The 18,846-nt window shown below is 42.3% G+C and overlaps 1 protein-coding gene across 3 annotated transcripts in view; it reads right to left on the minus strand.

The window, feature by feature from the left end:
* The window catches only part of ACTR3B (actin related protein 3B), a 39,103-nt gene extending 28,546 nt beyond the window's left edge, over window positions 1-10,557 (minus strand). Inside the window, exons 1-4 of one of the 3 annotated variants that reach the window (XM_060783459.2) lie at window positions 10,413-10,557; window positions 4,603-4,658; window positions 3,983-4,107; window positions 2,022-2,132 (exon numbers count right to left, since the gene is read on the minus strand). In XM_060783459.2, the coding sequence (XP_060639442.2) occupies window positions 2,022-2,132; window positions 3,983-4,107; window positions 4,603-4,658; window positions 10,413-10,456 (336 nt within the window). In that variant the 5' untranslated portion in view covers window positions 10,457-10,557. The remainder of the gene's footprint in view (window positions 1-2,021; window positions 2,133-3,982; window positions 4,108-4,602; window positions 4,659-10,412) is intronic. The other 2 variants (XM_060783461.2, XM_060783462.2) reach the window with 2 other exon arrangements.
* Between the last annotated feature and the right edge of the window lie 8,289 nt (window positions 10,558-18,846).

An 18,846-nucleotide genomic window follows, 5' to 3' on the forward strand; every position in this document is an offset into this window, starting at 1 on the left:
GGGTCCCGATCCCCACATTGAGAAACACTGTCCTAGGTCATCCTAGGACAGGTCATCCTAGGTCAGGCATGGGGAACCTTCGGCCCTCCAGGTGTGGTGGACTTCAACTCCCACAATTCCTTGAGGCTCAGCATTAGCCCCAAAGGCTTACCTTGGCCCAAGGAATTGTGGGAGTTGAAGTTCACCACACCTGGAGGGCCGAAGGTTCCTGACCCCTGTCCTAGGTCATGACTCTGTGCCATGTATGGACAAAGTTGGGGCCCTCCAAGTGTTTTGGACTTCAAGTCCCACAATTCCTAACAACCTACCAGCTGTTAGGAATTATGGGAATTGAAGTCCAAAATACCTGGAGGGCCCTACTTTGCCCATACCTGCTCTACACTAACTTATTGATTTATATTTGGCTGGGTATTGTCCATGGTTTCCTGTTTAATGGAGAAGGACCCTTACCACCAGGAGTGGTCTTTCTGTTTAAGCAATGGGACACTGTCCACCCAACTCCAACCTTCTCGCAGTGGTTCCCAAATTGGGAGGGATAGCCAATACTTTAGAAGACAGGAGCAGAATTCAAAACGATCTTAACAGATTAGAGAGATGGGCCAAAACTAACAAAACGAAGTTCAATGGGGACAAATGTAAGATACTCCACTTTGGTGGAAAAAATGAAATGCAAGGATACGGAATAGGAGACATGTGAAAAGATCTTGGAGTCCTCATGGACAAGTTAAACATGAGCCAACAATTTGAAAAAGGTTGCAATAAGCTCATAAATCTACCGGATTTTTAAAAAACAGAGAAAAAAATATTTCTTCTACAGTCTATAAAAAAGCAGCTTAAAAAGCCAATGGGATTTTGGCCTGCATAAATAGGAGTTTAGTGCCTAGGACCAGGGAGGTCACGCTACCCCTCTATTCTGCCTTGGTTAGACTACGCTTGGAATACTGTGTCCAATTCTGGGCACCACAATTGAAGGGAGATGTTGACAAGCTGGAATGTGTCCAGAGAAGGGTGACTAAAATGATCTAGAGTCTGGAGAACAAGCCCTATGAGGAGCGGCTTAAAGAGCTGGTCATGTTTAGCCTGAAGAGAAATCATAGAATCATAGAATCGTAGAGTTGGAAGAGACCTCATGGGCCATCCAATCCAACCCCCTGCCAAGAAGCAGGAAAATTACATTCAAAGCACCCCCGACAGATGGCCAAGAGAAAACTAAGAGGAGACATGAAGGGAAGTCATAGGGAGGAGGGAGCAAACTTGTTTTTTGCTGCCCCGGAGACTAGGATGCAGAGCAATGGCTTTAAACTACAGGAAATGAGCTTCCTCCTGAACATTAGGAAGAACTTCCTAACTGTTAGAACTGTTCAGCTGAGGAACTCTCTACCCAAAGTGTGGTGGAGGTTCCTTCTATAGAAGTTTTTAAACAGAGGCTGAATGGCCATTTGTTGGGGGTGTTTTGAATGCGATTGTCCTGCTTCTTGGCAGGGGGTTGGACAGATGGCCCACAAGGTCTCTTCCAACTCGATGATTCTATGATTCTATTATTCTTTGGGCCTCCAGTTGTTTTGGACTTCAACTCCCACAATTCCTAACAGCTGGTAAGATGGCTGGGATTTCTGGGAATTCAAGTCCAAAACACCTAGAGGCCTAAAGGTTGGGAACAACTGCGAGAAGGTTGGAGTTGGGTGGACAATGTCCCACTGCTCAAACAGAAAGACCACTTCTGGTGGTAAGGGGCCTTCTCCATTAATCAGGAAACCATGGACAATACCCAGCCGAATAGAAATCAACAACTTCCACTGGAAGTTAGCGTAGAGCAGGTATGGGCAAAGAAGAGCCCTCCAGGTGTTTTGGACTTCAACTCCTACACAGCCCATATTGTTTCACCAGGACCAGAGGACAAGAACTGCTTGCCTCCTCACATCATCTTACCTACAAAACTGGCCTCAGGGGACAACCCAGCCCACAGAACTAAGCCACTTCTCAACAAAGTCAAGTTAAGAATCGAATACCATTTGCCTTACCATTAAGAAGTAGTGATCTTCTGGTTCCGCCCGAAGATATTTAAAAATAACTTGTTCCATGAACTTTTCCATAAGGTCCCAGTCTTCTACAATACCATGTCGTATAGGCCACTGAAGCAAAGGCAGATGGAAGTAAAGTGTCACTCTTCCAAACACATCACATAATAGTTGTATATTCTAGTCTTCCTAGTACAGCAGACAACATATTCAAGGAGACAACACTGTTTCACAAGATGCACATTGTGGGCTGAGTCTGTTCCACTGGCTTTGATGCAAGGCATTATAAGTCATGTGTAATGCCTACACGAAGAGAGCAGCACTTTTCTATGTCAGGTTTAGTGGACATGTCAAGAGTCCAATGGAGATTTAGAACACAGTCTAGTGCACAACCCCAAGTAAAAGAGCACAAACTTGCAATTAAGTTTATATATGCATGGTCAATGCCAGAGACTGGGCAAGAGGCAAATTTTGAAACTGGAACCATTATGAAATACCACCTCCAAGTGAGCACCATCGCCATGGTTTTCAATTAACAAATAATCTGACTATATTGGAATACTCCACATCCTACCACACCATTTGTAATTGTGCACACTGTGATTTGGTGTAGCCTGCCAAGATCTCCAATGTAACCACATTGGTCCCAAAGTGAAGGACTCTATTGCATAAAGTATAATGATCAATTTTTAGGCTATTCTGGAAAGCCTAAATTTAGGGGAAGCTTAAATACTATTCTTTCCAAAACCATAACGATGATAATTTTGGATTGCTATGAGTTTTCCATGCTGTATGGCAATGTTCCAGAAGCAATCTCTCCTGACTTTTTGCCAACATCTATGACAGGCATCCTCAGAGGTTGTGAGATCTGTTGGAAACTAGGCAAGTGGTGTTTATATATCTGTGGGATGTCCAGGGTGGAAGAAAGAACTCTTGCCTGTTTGAGGAAAGTGTGAAGATTGCAATTAACCACCTTGATTACCATTGAATAGCCCTGCAGCTTCAAGGCCTGGCTGCTTCCTGCCCGGGGAATCCTTTGTTGGGAGGTATTAGCTCGTCCTGATTGTTTCCTGTCTGCAATTCCCATTTTCTGTGTGTTATTCTTTTTTTTACTGTCCTGATTTTAGAGTTTTTTTAATACTCCCATCCTGGAGTAGGCAATGCCAAACCACCTTTGAGTATTCCTTGACTAAGAAAACCTTATGCAATTCATGGGGTGACCATAAGTCAACAGGTGACTTGACACCATATCCTTTGGAATCAATATTTTTAAGAAGACTTGTATTCCATCTAAAGTTGTGGTACTGCGGTCATTGGAGGAGGCCGTCCTCTCAGTTCCACCCCTGTCCCAAGCATAGCTGGTGGGAACGAGAGAAAGGCCTTCTCCGTAGCTGCCCCCACCTCTGGAACTCCCTTCCTAAGGAGTTAAAGATGGCCCCCTCCCTCCCTGCTTTCAAAAAACAGCTGAAGACATACCTTTGCTCACTGGCTTATGAGGAGGAGAAATAGTAGTTGGTAATACTACCATTATACCTCTGATTAATAGTTGCCATCCGTATCCGTACCCTGCTCATCCCACCAGCTCAAAATTGAGCAATTATTAATCAATTTGTCCCGAAGAAATGGGAAATTATTGTTTCCATTTGATGTTTGATATTTTGTCTTATATCTGCTGTGCTTTTTATTTAATTTTAGTTTGTTAAGTTATAATTTGTATTAATATGTTGGGTTGTATAAATGTGATTATGGATGTATTGTTGTTGTATTTGGGCATTGAATGTTTGCCTTTTATGTTTGGAATCCACCCTGAGTCCCTCCGGGTAGACAGAGAGGAATATAAATAAAGTATTATTATTATTATTATTATTATTATTATTATTATTATTATTATTAAGTTGTGGTACTGTCATGCAAAAACAAAAATCACCAGGTTTTTTAGTTCAAGTTTTTTTCTCTGACTTTACCTTTGTTGCATAGGTAGGTTTATCTAGAGCTTCATCACCAATAAAAAAATCTAGATCATCAACTCCTTGTGTCAGCCTCCTCTGTGCTTGGTCACCTATTTTTGCTGATTCTCTTACTGCAATACCTACACAGAGAGAAAAAAATTACAAGGAAAAAGGAACAACATTGTTTAATATGTGCACCCTTTTGAAACTCTAAAATCCTAGCCAGTTCACACAGGTACAAACTCCACAGCCAAGGTGGCATTAGCAATTCAATATTTAAACTGACCAGAAGACTCACAAGGTTATTCAAGTTGTCTCCATGGTGTCTGGTAAAAAAGGAAGTAACTTGTTCCCTATGGCAGATCTCTGGCAGCAACATCACAGAGATGGGAAAGAAACAGAACTTGTCATGGCAACCAGAAACTAGTTTAATGAGTGTTGGTCCTGGCAAGAAAGTAAGCTAGCTTTTCTCTTTGGCCGCACTAGTGTCATTAATAGCACTTCCCAGAAAGAGAAGATGAAAAGAGGAATACTCCTCTCAAAGAAAGCAGAACTGATGAGGTGAGAAGCCAACTTGCCACTAATTCCAATCAACAAGCACATAATTTTAGCACGGAGGGCACAAAATTACTCACATGATGGGATAATGAACTGTGGTTCTGTATTGCCAGCATATCCCAGTTTTGTATACCTAAAATAAGAAAATAAAAAAGAATACATCTAATGGGGACAGGGATTAATCTTCAGTTACTACAATTTACAATATAGATTTTTTTGGATTCGGTATGACCAAATCATCAGGGACTCTGGATGAAATAAAAACAGCTGGAGTGCCAAAGATTGAGGACCACTCTATTCTATTGACTCAATGAACAAATGTTGTTAGGACAAGACATGCATGTTTAGCAAACGATTAGTAACCATGGATTATCAAGAATTTCACGATGGTGACTTTTGAAATGGCCACACACGCTGCCAGTGAGACTATTTGGTCCCTGTGCTAGGAAAATCTATATAGAAATACTGTATGCTAGCAGGAAAAGGAAAGCTCATGTCATTCATCTGCTTGATCGAACACAATTTTTTTATATCTCACACTAGTTATTAAGAGGACCACTGGTGGCGCAGCGGATTAAACTGCTGAGCTGCTGAACTTGCTGACCGAAAGGTTGGCGGTTGAATCCTGGGAGCGAGGTGAGCTCCCGCTGTTAGGTGCAGCTTCTGCCAAACTAGCAGTTCAAAAACATGGAAATGTGAGTAGATCAATAGGCACTGCTTCTATGGGAAGGTAACGGCGCTCCATGCAGTCATGCTGGCCACATGACCTTGGAGGTGTCTACAGACAACGCCGACTCTTCGGCTTAGAAATGGATATGACCACCACCACCCCTAATAGTTCGAAAACATGCAAATGTGAGTAGATCAATAGGCACAGCTTTTGCAGGAAGGTGGGCATGAGACAAAATCTGGTAACTTTCATGGACTTATTGCAGTCCAGCCCCAAAAGCTAATAAATCCACCGAGTTTTCTGACTTTTAGGTATTTTCCCACCAAAGCCCTGCTCTTTGCACATAACGCAGGATTGAGCCAGGCTACGGACATCATCACTTCCAAATGTAGTCAACAAAGTCATAAAATCATGTTAGTCATGTAAGTAAGTAAGTAAGTAAGTAAAATCATGTTAGCTTCATGATACTATTAGAAGATGAGAGCAAGAAAAAAGAATGAGCCAATCATTTGAACACAAATGACAAACAACTAGTAATAAATAGGTCTTATCTCTGACGATACCTTGCTAAAAGAAAATACATAATATGGCCACCATAAATGGAAGTCAATTCAAAAATGCATAACAGCAAATTGACCTAGCCAAGAGAATAACTTTTTCCATTTTGGAACTAATCATAGTCCCAACAATTTCTCATCCGAATCTGCCAAAACTAAACTCCCTGCTTTGTGTTGGGTCAACTTACTTTAAACTGTCTTTATCCTAAACAGCTTGAATCATCCTGATTTATCTGAGCTGTGACATATTTGGCATGGTTTGATACTTCTGGAGGTTCCAGGGACTACGATAGATTTACAGTATCAAAGTATGGTCAAGATGAAAATACTTTCTCCCTCCCTCCCTCTTTCCTTCCTCCCTCCTTCCCCTTTCTTCCTTGCCTCCCTCCTTGCTTCCTGCCTTCTTTCTTTTCTTTCTCCTCTCCTTCCGTCCTTCCTTGCTCCCTTCCTTCTTTCCTTCCTCTCTCTCCCTTCCTTCCTCCCTTTCTTCCTTGCCCCCTCCTTCCTTTTCTTCTTTCTCTCCCTCCTTCCTTTCTTGCTCCCTTCCTTCCTTCTTTCCTTCCCTTCCTCTCTCTTCCTTCCACCCTCAGTCCCATCCTTTCCTCCCTTTCTTCCTTGCCCCCCTTCCTTTTCTTCCTTCTCTTCCTCTCTTAGTACTTTCCTTCCCTTCCTTTCCTTTGTCTCCCTTCATCCCCCCTTCAGTCCCATCCCTTCCACCCTTTCTCCCTTGCCTCCCTCCTTCCTTATTTTCTTCCTTCCTTCTCTCCCGCCTTCCTTTCTTGCTCCCTTCCTTCCTTCTTTCCTTCCCTTCCTCTCTCTTCCTCCCTCCCTCCCTCAGTCCCATTCCTTCCTCCCTCCCTTTCTTCCTTGCCTTCTTCCTTCCTTTTCTTCCTCCCTCCCTTCCTTCCCTTCCCTTTATCTCCTTTCCTCCCTCCTTCAGTCTCATCTCTTGCTCCCTTTCTCCCTTGCCTCCCTCCTTCCTTCCTTTTTTTCTTCCTTCCTTCTCTCCCGCCTTCCTCCCTCGCTTCCTTCCTCCTCTCCCTCCAGCCCTCCATTCTTTCTTGCTTCTCTCCCTCCTTCCTTGATCCTTTCCTCCTTCAAACTTCTCCCTCATTCATTAGCCCCAGTACTACCCAACTTGTAAAGAAGATGCAAGCTCAAAAATCACATTGATGCATACCAAATTTAATTTTCTTTTTTAAAATTGTTATTATTATTATTATTATTTTCTTTGTTTTCTTTGTCTTTCTCTCTCTCTCTCGTCTTTTCCCTTGCTAGCTAATTTTAATTTGCAACAAAAATAAAATATTTAATACTCTTAATTCATATTACTATTAAGTTGAACAAATATGTTAGAAGTTTTTATTAAAGTTTAGTTTTAGATTAACACAGTTTATTATTATTATTGAACCTTGTAGTCCCTGCTAACAACAACAACAAAAATAAAAATGGTTCGTGGTCAAAAAATAGTTGAGAACTACTAATTATTCAAAGGTAGGCCATACAGAATTCAAGAGGACTTGTTCCCAATGCACTCTCAAATCACAAATGCAACACAGCATCAACACAGCATCAACAACAAACAGAATACTCTGAAAGGTGTCACATTTTGTGAAATTAGCCGTTTATTCAGTTGATTGGTTACATTGAATAGGAAACATTACATGAGATACTTTGGACAGTCCAGGTCAAAGAGGCGTATCATCTCCAAGTGTTTTAAAATAGATCACTCTGTCCCATGTGGAATCAGAGTCAGCATGTAAAGTGATCACTAGGGGAACTCGTAAGATGAGATTTATACAACCATAAGTGGTGTTGAAACAATCAGGCTGCTTAGTAGATATTAAAAGAAGCATAATTATTGGATCACGTAAGAAATTATTGTAAAAATATTCTGATTGTACCCTAGACATGTCTATAAGTCATATAGGATAAGTATTAATGAAAGAATGAAGCCGTTGCCAAATCTATTTTGGATTCACCAGTGAAATACATGCAGATATTATTGGCATAGGTCTTGACTGAAACCAGGATAGCTTACATCTGGTGACTGACATCGCATATACAGAGCAATAAGAGAAAAATATTTCCTGCCTACAACACTAATTTTATGCAATTATATCTTACAACATCAATCATACCTTATAACATCAAACAACAAAAGGAATTGTGGGAAATAATGCATATTATTGAGCAAATCTGAAGGTTTTTTGTTGTGTTTTTTTTTGTTTTAGAACCCCAGATTTGAAGAAAACCATGTCTTTTGTTTGTTTGTATGAAGACTAGATGAAGTATCTTATATATCTCCTTCTTACATAGCAGAGAGTTAGTTTTGGCGCAGCTCTCTAATCCGTTAGACTTTAGCAGGAAAGCAAGCAAATGGAAAAGGAAGAGGAAAGGATGAATGAGGAGAAGAAGAGGAAGCAGTGAAAGAGGTGAAGGAGGAAGAGGGGAGGAAGCAGTGAAGGAGGAAAAGGAAGAGGAGGAGGTGCAGGAGAAAGAGTAGGTGTTGTAGGAGGAAAAGAATGAGATGGAGGAACAGAAGAAAGAGGAAAGGGAAATGAAGGAGAAAAACATGAAGCAAGAAGAGGAGAAAGATGTGGAGGCAAAGAAGATGAGGAAGAAGGAAGTGGAAGAAGTGAAACTGGACACGTGGAGAGGGAAGAAGAAGAGTTGAAGGAGGAAGATGAAGTGGTAAAGGAAGAAAGAAAAAGGAAGAGGAGAGGGTGATGAGGAGGAGGAAGCAGTGAAAGAGGTGAAGAAGGAAGAGGGGAGGAAGTGGTGAAGAAGGAAAAGGAAGAGGAGGAGGTGGTGCAGGAGGAAGAGTAGGTGTTGTAGGAGGAAAAGAAGGAAATGGAACAGGAGAAAGAGGAAAGGGAGATGAAAGAGAAAAAGATGAAGCAGAAAGAGGAGAAAGATGTGGAGGCAGTGAAGAAAGAAGATGAGGAAGAAGGAAGTAGAAGAGGTGAAGCAGGACAACGGGAGAGGGAGGAAGAAAAGTTGAAGGAGAAAGAAGTGGTAAAGGAAGAAAGGAAGAGGAAAAGGAAGAGGAGAGGGTGGATGAGGAGAAGAAGAAGCAGTGAAAGAGGTGAAGGAGGAAGAGGAGAAGGAGGTGCAGGAGGAAGAGTAGATGTTGTAGGAGGAAAAGAAGGAGATGGAGGAACAGGAGAAAAAGGAAAGGTGAAGGAAGGAGGTGGAGGAAGAAGTGAAGGAAGAAGAGGAAGTGAAAGAGGGGAAAATGAGGAGATGAAAGAGGAAAAGGAGTAGGAGGAAGTGAAAGAGAAGTAAAGGAAGAAGAGGAAATGAAAGAGGAAGAGCTGAAGGAAGAAGAGAAGGTGGAAGAAGTGAAGGAAGAAGAGGAAGTGAAAGAGGGAAAAATGAGGAGATGAAAGAGGAAAAGGAGTAGGAGGAAGTGAAAGAAAAGTAAAGGAAGAAGAGGAAGTGAAAGAGGACGGGGTGAAGGAAGAAGAGAAGGTGGAGGAAGAAGTGAAGGCAAAAGAGGAAGTTAAAGAGGGAAAATGAGGAGATGAAAGAGGAAAATGAGTAGGAGGGAGTGAAAAAGAAGTAAAGGAAGAAAAGAAAGTGAAAGAAGACAAGGTAAAGGAAGAAGAGGAGTGGGAGGAAGAAGTGAAGGAAGAAGAGGAAGTGAAAGAGAAGTAAAGGAAGAAGAGGAAGTGAAAGAGGAAGAGCTGAAGGAAGAAGAGAAGATGGGGAAGAAGTGGAGGAAGAAGAGGAAGTGAAAGAGGGAAAAAGGAGGAGATGAAAGGAAAAGGAGTAGGAGGAAGTGAAAGAGAAGTAAAGGAAGAAGAGGAAGTGAAAGAGAAAGAGCTGAAGGAAGAAGAGGAGGTGGAGGAAGTGAAAGAGGGAAAAATGAGGAGATGAAAGAGGAAAAGGAGGAGGAAGTGAAAGAGAAGTAAAGGAAGAAGAGGAAGTGAAAGAGGAAGAGCTGAAGGAAGAAGAGGAGGTGGAGGAAGAAGTGAAGGAAGAAGAAGTGAAAGAGGAAAAGGAGTAGGAGGAAGTGAAAGAGAAGTAAAGGAAGAAGAGGAAGAGCTGAAGGAAGAAGAGGAGGTGGAGGAAGAAGTGAAGGAAGAAGTGGAAGTGAAAGAGGGAAAAAGGAGGAGATGAAAGAGGAAAAAGAGTAGGAGGAAGTGAAAGAGAAGTAAAGGAAGAAAAGGAAGTGAAAGAGGAAGAGCTGAAGGAAGAAGAGAAGGTGGAGGAAGAAGTGAAGGAAGAAGAGGAAGTGAAAGAGGGAAAATGAGGAGATGAAAGAGGAAAAGGAGTAGGAGGAAGTGAAAGAGAAGTAAAGGAAGAAGAGGAAGTGAAAGAGGGGAAAATGAGGAGATGAAAGAGGAAAGGAGAAGGAGAAAGTGAAAGAGAAGTAAAGGAAGTGAAAGAGGAAGAGCTGAAGGAAGAAGAGAAGGTGGAGGAAGAAGTAAAGAAGAGGAAGTGAAAGATGGAAAAATGAGGAGATGAAAGAGGAAAAGGAGTAGGATGAAGTGAAGGAGAAGTAAAGGAAGAAGAGGAAGTGAAAGAGGAAGAGCTGAAGGAAGAAGAGGAGGTGGAGGAAGTGAAAGAGGGAGAAATGAAGAGATGAAAGAGGAAAAGGAGGTGAATGAAGAGAAAGGAGGAGGAGAGAGGGGCGAAGGCAGGTCCCTCTCACCCGGTGCCGGCGTCTACGACGCAGGGGGGCATGAGGCCGGCCATTTCCGGGCTGCGAGGGGAAAAGGCCCGAGGAAAAGGGAGGAAAGGGAAGTCCCGCCGAGGCGCCCCCTCCTCCTCCGCTTCCCCGCCGAGCTGACAGCTCCGACCGCAACACGCCTGCGCCAAACCCATGCTGCTTTCTGCAGCCACGCCCCTCCCCGGGCGTCACGTGGTCCACAAGGACATAAACATCCGGCCCCCTGGCGGGCATTTTGGGAGAGCGTGCTGCTCAGGCTTTGCCCGCTTTGCCTTCCCATTGGGCAGCCGTGGTCGCCTAGCAACGCCTGGAGTTGCTAGTAAGAGGGAATTGCGACCACGCTTTAATTGCCAGGGAAACATAGTCTGCATTGAGTATCTCTCTGCCCAAAGGTGGCACCTCATTGCAAAACCCCGGGCTTCCATAGTGTCAAACTATGTTAAATCTACAATGTTGCATACTTTGGTTCCTTCCACGCTGCCATATAATCTGTCAGTGTAGACCCATATAATCCAGTCCAAAGCAGATCATCTGGATTACCTGATTGGATAATCTGGAGTATATGGCAATGGAGACTGTGCTGTCACACACTGGGCCTGTGCATAAGTGTTGCATCCCAGACCAAGAAACGAGACCATAAGATTAAATACACCACACTGGACTGTAGGAAAAACAATCCTTTATTATAGATGAAAATTGGTTACAAAAGAAAGTTAAATGCAAAGTCAAAAAGCCACCATAGAAACACAGCAGTCAGGAAAATCTCTGAACTTGAGCAAAAGTCCAAAAAAAAAAATAAGACAAGAACCAGGAACCTGTTAGCCTCTCGCTAGCCATGTACTTGAAAAACTAGAAGCCTCTGGGATTACCGGCCATGGAACACAGGAATTCTGCCAAGGCATAGCCGGTCCCAAACGATGCTTGCTCTAAGGAGGCACCCGGCATGCGGCCCCTTATACCAAAGAAACTATTCCTTGAAACGCCCCTTGATTTTGAAGCCTGAGCCTGTCTCTCCTGTAATCTATTTGACCTTCGTAGGAATTGTGAATCACTCCTGTCTCTCATTATCTGTTCCCTTCAGTCCTCATTGAAAAAGCCAGGTGGAGAGCTATCACAGCTGGATTCCAAAACGTTTTCATCCAGCTGTTCAGTTTCGTTTTCCCCGCCGCTGAACTCAGCATTAACACCAGTTTCCACATTGTCAGGGAAAACTACATGTTCAGTGGCTTGCTCAGTTGGAAATACTATCAGAGAATCAGGTTCACACAGATCAGGTTCACACAGATCAGGCTGAACCCCAACAATAAGACTGTAGACAGGACATAAATTCTATGTGCCCAACGGGATGCCGGGGATGCCTCAGATTAAAGGCCTTTGGATTGCCTTAAAACAGAGTCTTTAGATTGCTTAAAGGTTCAACAAAAGTTCTTTATTATTGAAAACAAACAGGTACTTTAAGGCTTTCTTAACAGTCTATTGGCTCTCTCTCAATCTTGTCCACAGGGAACAGGCACTATCTTCATAACTGTATAGTAACTAATGGGGAAATCCTTAACTTCTAATCTGGGCAGTCTGTCTTTGCTTCTGTTGGCGTGGAGCCCCTGCACCCGGTACTAACTGCTTCTGGCTTCCGCGAGTGACCCTTACCAAGCAGAGCTTTGTGGACCCCCAGGGGAAAAGGAGTTCAGGTTTCAGTGATGGCTGGCTGAAGTCCCTCAGCAAAGGAGCTGTAGGGCTGTATGATCCTCGGCCAAGCTGTGGGCTGTATAACCCACGGCCAAGCCGTGGAAGACGAAGCTTTCTACAGGAACTCTTGATATTATGTCCTGCATGAAAAGCTTCTCTGTGTGGTCTGAACCCAAATTGGCTCCTATTCCCTCCAAAACCCAAAAAGGGGGCGGGACCAGAGAACCTAACAATAATTGACAGGTGGCTTGCCCTATGATTGCAGCCAAAAGAAGCCACCAATCTGCAGAGTCCCTGAAACTTAGGACTACAACAAACATTCAATGCAAAGCAAACAAAATTGGAGCTCCTGGTACAGCTGAACCTACACAGAGACTCATATAGTCCAGTTCAAACAGATAATTTGGATTGATTCGATCATTTGGATTATATGGCAATAGAGACTCATATAATCCAGTTCAAAGCAGATAAACTGGATTACCTGATTTGATCAACTGTATTATATGGCAGTGGAGACTCTTATAATCCAGTTCAAAGCAGATAATTTGGATTATTTGATTTGATCAATTGTATTAAATGGAAGTGGAGACGCATATAATCCAGTTCAAAGAAGATAAACTGGATTGTGTAGTAGTGGAGACTCATATAATCCAGTTCAAAGCAGATAATTTGGATTATATGGCATTTTACAAGGGATCTGAGGCCAATTCTATACTGCCATATACAATCCAGATTATCTGGTTTAAACTGGATTATACGGCAGCTTAGACTCATAAAATCCTGTTCAAAGTAGATCATCTGGATTAAATGGCATTGTACAAGGGGCTTCAATACAGCCATAAAAATCCAGATTGTCTCCTTTTAACAGGATTATATGGCAGTGTAGACTCATATAAACCAGTTCAAAGCAGATAATCTGGATTGAGACAGTACAAAAGAGGCCTTGGTTCCTTCCTTGTACATGATTCTCCATTCCTGCTCTGACCGTGGCTCCATTTACATTGCCATTTAATGCAGTTTGAAACTGCATTAAATGATCGGTGTAGACTCATATAATGCAGTTTAACTGCATTGAACTGCATTATAATTTATTATTATTATTATTATTATTATTATTATTATTTACTTCATTTATATACTGCTTTTCTCAGCCCTTGGGAGACTTATAAGAGCCTACACTGGCCATATGTCATTTCAGACTGCGTTATATGGTTGTGTAGACAGGACCCTAAATGTGTGCGCGTGTACACACACACACATATGGCTGGAGTTACCACTATAAAAATGTACCTGTCCCGACTTACATACAAATTCAACTTAAGAACAAAGCTACAGAAGCTGTCTTGTTCGTAACTTGGGGACTGCCTGTATATTGCCTCTAATAATGCATTGCCATTCCAGGCTAATGGATGCGCCCCATCTTCACAAGCTTATTTTGGGATTTTTTCCTATTTTGGCCCCTTCCCTCCTTAGCGGGGGATTCACAAAATAATCCCTATGCCTGTTGATATTTCCCGCTTGTCTGGAGGTGGCATTGTTTGGGCTACACAAGCAACATATTGCATGAACATCACCAATAAAGGAGACAGTGAACATATGTTGGTTCAGCAAGACTTTTTTTTCCTTAAACTTGCAATTTTTTCGTAACATCACTCTGTGAAGGAATCCTTCCTCTCATCTGTCCAAGAACTAACCCATGCATGTCAACATATGACAGGTTATAATAAGAATCGGTGCAGTCTTCTATCCACTTTCTCCTTGCTGCACTTAATTTTATATACAAGGGTTGAATGAAAAGTAATGCCTCCACCTTCATTACTTGGGTTTGGATGGGAATATTTTAATAAATCAAACGCAGAAATCATCCTCTTTAACTACCACTATTCACTTTTCAACAAACAATTGGATACATTTCTGCCAACGATGAGCAAGTTTTCTGAAGCCGTCACGGAAGAAGTTGACACTTTGTTTCCGCAACCCATCGTGCACAGATTTTCCGATAGCCAAGCAAAGTAATAATGTGACCCACACGTTCTTGTGAAATGCTGATTATGCTTGAAATTTCTCTCTGAGTGATACGATGATCGTCCTGAATCAATCTGTCACCCTGTTGCTTGTGAAATTTGGTGGTTGCTGTCACAGGACGTCCCAACCCTTTGTTTGTCACACAAGTCAGAGGTTCCCACCTCGACATCTTTAAACTTACTCGCCCAATGATGCACAGTACTCCCATCAAAACAATCACCATAAACAGCTTGCATTCGCTGATTAATCTCCTTTGAGGTGACACCTTCTGCTGTCAAGAATTCAATGACTGCACGTTGCTTAAGTCGCATTGACTGACCGTCTGCGCAGGGTTCCATATTTTGCACTTTAACAACACAACCGTTCAATACTAAGGCTTCCCACAAAAATGGAAGTGTAGAGGAGAGTCTACTGAACAAGCCAGCACCTGCTGCATACCAGTAATGCCATCTGTTGAGAAGTTACGAAAGTGGAGGCATTACTTTTCATTCAACCCTCGTACCTCTAAAACATATCCCCTTAGTCACCATTTTCACACAGCTTTTACTCCAGTCTTTTGATCATTTTCACTGTCCTTATCTACATCTTGGTGCCCTCAGTGAGCTGCTGAGCTGCTGAACTTGCTGACCGAAAGGTTAGTGGTTTGAATCCAGGGAGCAGGGTGAGCTCCTGCTGTGAGCCCCAGCTTCTGCCAACCTAGCAGTTCGAAAACATGCAAATGTGAGTAGATCAATAGGTACCACTCCAGCAGCAAGGTAATAGCACTCCATGCAGTCATGCCGGCAACATGACCTTGGAGGTGTCTATGGACAATGCCGGCTCTTTGGCTTAGAAATGGAAATGAGCACCACTCCCCAGAGTCAGACACGACTAGACTTAATGTCAAGAGGAAACATTTACTTTTACTTTTCTCACCCCAGGGGGATTCAAAGCGGTTTCCAACATATTCTTGTGAGAGATCAAATCTAATGGTGAAATTTGGTTCAAAACTGTATACAGTATATAATACAATGATAGTGTTTGCCCTAATTGTTCTCCTAGTTGATAAAATAAATATAGGGCAGCCAAGTGAACTTTTTCTGGCCTGTGGATAAAACAAGAATAACTGATTAAACCAGCCAGTCTTTCCCCCTTTTAACGAATGGCAACACACTCTGGGATTTTCAGAGGAAAGGGGAAACCTTCCTTTTACACAAATACAGCATTAAAGTTTCTGGGGTTTTCTAACCCCAGCGGGCCGCATGCCACAATGTAATATACATCTGATTCCTTTCTTTTTGATCTTAACATTTGTAAGCCATAAATAATAGATTGCAAAAGGAATTCTGGGAGCAAATTCGTTTTAAAGCAAGCACTAAACTATTTGCAAATGTACTTAGGCAGCCGTCCAAAAGAAACATCAAAAACTGTCAGTTGGATATTGGGAAGTGAAGTGCCACCATATGTTAAGATTAGAAAGCATAAATCCTAAGTAAGTAGGGAGAAAAAGAGCTGTCAGCTCTATTAGAAATAAAAATAGGGAAATATATCCTTCTGAGATTACATAAACTTTGGAGCAAGTAAGGCCACACTTTCTGATCCAGAGTGCTTCACACATTACATGCTTCATACATGGAAAGAGCTCATGAATAAGAAAACAAATCATGATTTTAGAGGGGTTTTTTAAATACTGGTAGCCAGATTTTGTTCATTTTCATGTGGGTAGCCATAAGCAATAAGTCTATGTTTCTGTTCAAATTTTTGTATATTTCTTTGTTCAGAAGATTCTCTTTAAGAGAACTGTTTGATAGGGCAGTTCAACATACTCTATATGAAAAATTAACTTGCTGTCTACAATTTGTCTTCTATATCATATCATACCATACCATACCATACTATGGATGTGATTTTAATGCATGAACCATCAGAAAACTAACTGGAGTTTTGGAATAGCACATTTGACATAGGCCCCGTCTTCACTGCCATAAAATCCAGGTTATCAAAACAGTTAATCCACATTATCTGCTTTGAACTGGGTTACTTGAGTCTCCACTGCCATATAATTCAGTTCAGAGCAGATAATCTGGATTTTATATGGCAGTGTTGAAAGGGCCGTGGGAAACTTTTGAAATCATGGAGGATTTTGGAAGGGTCTGGCCCTGTGGGAGAGATCCTGCGGACTCATCAAAGAGGGATCGCTACAATGGTGAGCAAAGAGAAGCCCAATTTAAAATAATTTCCCTAGGTTCCCAAAAAGAATCTCACCAAAGTTGAAGAAAGATGATTTTATTGCGATTCAGCTGAAAAGGATACAAAGCAGCAATCTTTCACCAAGCTAAGCATAACACGTACACAAATAAATGCCATTTTAATAGAAATACAGAGTTGTGTGGTTCAAATCTCCCGCTCTCCGCCCCTTGCCCGGCTTGAAGGTGATTGGCTGGCGCACTAATAGCTAGGAGGAGGCTCGGTCGCCCCCTGAGCGCCTGGGCCAATCACAGGGCTTCTGCGGTGCACCAGAGCCAATCAGGAGGCTTCTGCCGCCTAGGCACTCCAGCAAATCAGGAGGGAGGGAGGCGGGACAAGGGAATACAATGCATTCTTGAGTGGATTATGGTATCAGGAAATGTCCAGGGGCTTGGCGAGTCCTAAAATGCCCTACGAGCCAAGCTTTACTATTGTCTGGTGATTGAGTAAAATAAACATTGATGCTGGCGATACCAACATAATCCGGGTTTTCCTTTTACACCAAAACAGAGGAACAATGGGGGAAACTTCAGTGAATGACTTCTATGGGAGGGTATGAATAGAAACAGGCCAGGAGGGGGGAACTTTCCAAAGGCTCTCCCTTATCCTATTGTAATATGATTAAAATTCTGCCAAGCAATCATCTCCCTGATGGCCAAATCCTCCAAAGTCAGGGAGATGTTTCTTTGTTATTGTCCATGCAAGGAATGTTCTTAGATAAGGGTCTCTGCAATTGCTAATCTCTTCCCTTCCAGGGTCAGGGCGACTTCCTCATATATTTTTTCAAAGGGGGAATGGGGCCAAGAGGGTCAGGGAAAGGTCAGATACACAGAGAGAAAATATGAAAGTATAGAAATCACAATACAGAAAATATACCCACTTATCCCTCCCCCCAGAGTCCCATATAAGTTCAAGAGAGCACATAAGTGTAAAGGGAGGTGGTTTCTCAGTAATAAATGTGCTACCTTCTGCTATATATGAAACACAGGGCATAAAACCTTGATTAAATGTACACACTATCTAACATGGGAAGGATCCTTGTTGTTAGTGTCTTGGCAAATTGACCAAGGCTTAACCCTTATTATCCAGTCTGGTGACCTTGTCCTTAGCAAAACTATAAGTTACTATCTCTTATTGGGGGGGGGGGGTGTCATGTTTGACTTCACTTTGATTATTGATTAATTTAAATCAACTAATTGTTAATGGGCGAAAGAATATACCATTTTATGTAAATCTATTCAATGCAAAATTTCCACAACTCAAACCTTCCTAAAGATATCTCAGACCTTATATCCCACTGTTTGATCCCAGATTATCTTCTTATCCCAGTGGAGACTCAGGGCCCACACAGTCATATAATCCAGAATATCAAGGCTGAAAATCCCACAATATCTGCTTTGAACTGAGTTATCTGAGTCCACACTATTATATTCCAGTTCAAAGTAGATAATGTGGGATTTTATTCAGCTGCAGGGAAGCGGCCTCATGTAATCCAGTTCAAAGCAAATCATTTGGGATCAGATCCTGGGATATAGCGCAGTGTAGATCCAGACTCATTCTGGCCTCGATATCCTTTCTGCCTAATCCAGTATAGTGTAATGGTTTGAGAACTGGGCCAAGACTACGGAGACAAGGGCTCAATTTCCCACTTGGCAAGTCACAAACTCTCAGCCCCAGAAAACCCGTGACAGCTTCATAATTTGGGAATAACTTGAAGGCAACAACAATCCCAGCCGATAAATGAAAGCAAACTTGGGGTCCTTACATACAGCCCTATATCCCAGAATATCAAGGCAGAAAATCCCACAATATCTGCTTTGAACTGGATTATCTGAGTCCACACTCAGATAATGTGGGATTTCCTGCCTTGATATTCTGGGATAAAGGGCTGTGTGGAAGGGACCTTAGTTGAGGAATTGCTGATTTAAGTTTGCCATTTTCTCCACATTGGCATAGCAATAATCCCTATTGGGTTTACTTCTAGTAGACACATAAAGGATTGGCTTCAGCTGTGAACTCATTTGCTGCCCCCACTCATCTGCCATTCACAGTAGTAGGACAATAATACCAACCCACTCTATATTACTATACAGTACTGAAATAAGTCTCCAAAGAGGTCGAAATGCATGAGGTATTACAGTTATTAGGTTATTATGGCTATTCCAGATGTGGACATGGATTCTACCAACCCCACCTAGAAGATCAATATCTTCTCTAACTTGGCCAGTAGGATCTTTATCCTCTCATTCTTCACACCTTGCTTGCAGAGATGTTTCCCAAGTAAATACCACACAGCTTGAGAAACAGTTTCCACTAGCATCTGATTTCTCATCAGGTGTTGACACCTGCGATAAAGACAGCCTTTCTGTGGGAGTCCACCTGGCAAGGAAGAAACAGAAGCAGAAGTGACCGTAAGGTCGAGTGTCATTGATTTTCTGCCTCGTGAACCGAAGAATAGATGCTAGGCTGGCTTGATTTG

Source organism: Anolis sagrei, chromosome 6 (genome assembly GCF_037176765.1).
Source record: "Anolis sagrei isolate rAnoSag1 chromosome 6, rAnoSag1.mat, whole genome shotgun sequence".
NCBI lineage: Eukaryota > Metazoa > Chordata > Lepidosauria > Squamata > Dactyloidae > Anolis > Anolis sagrei.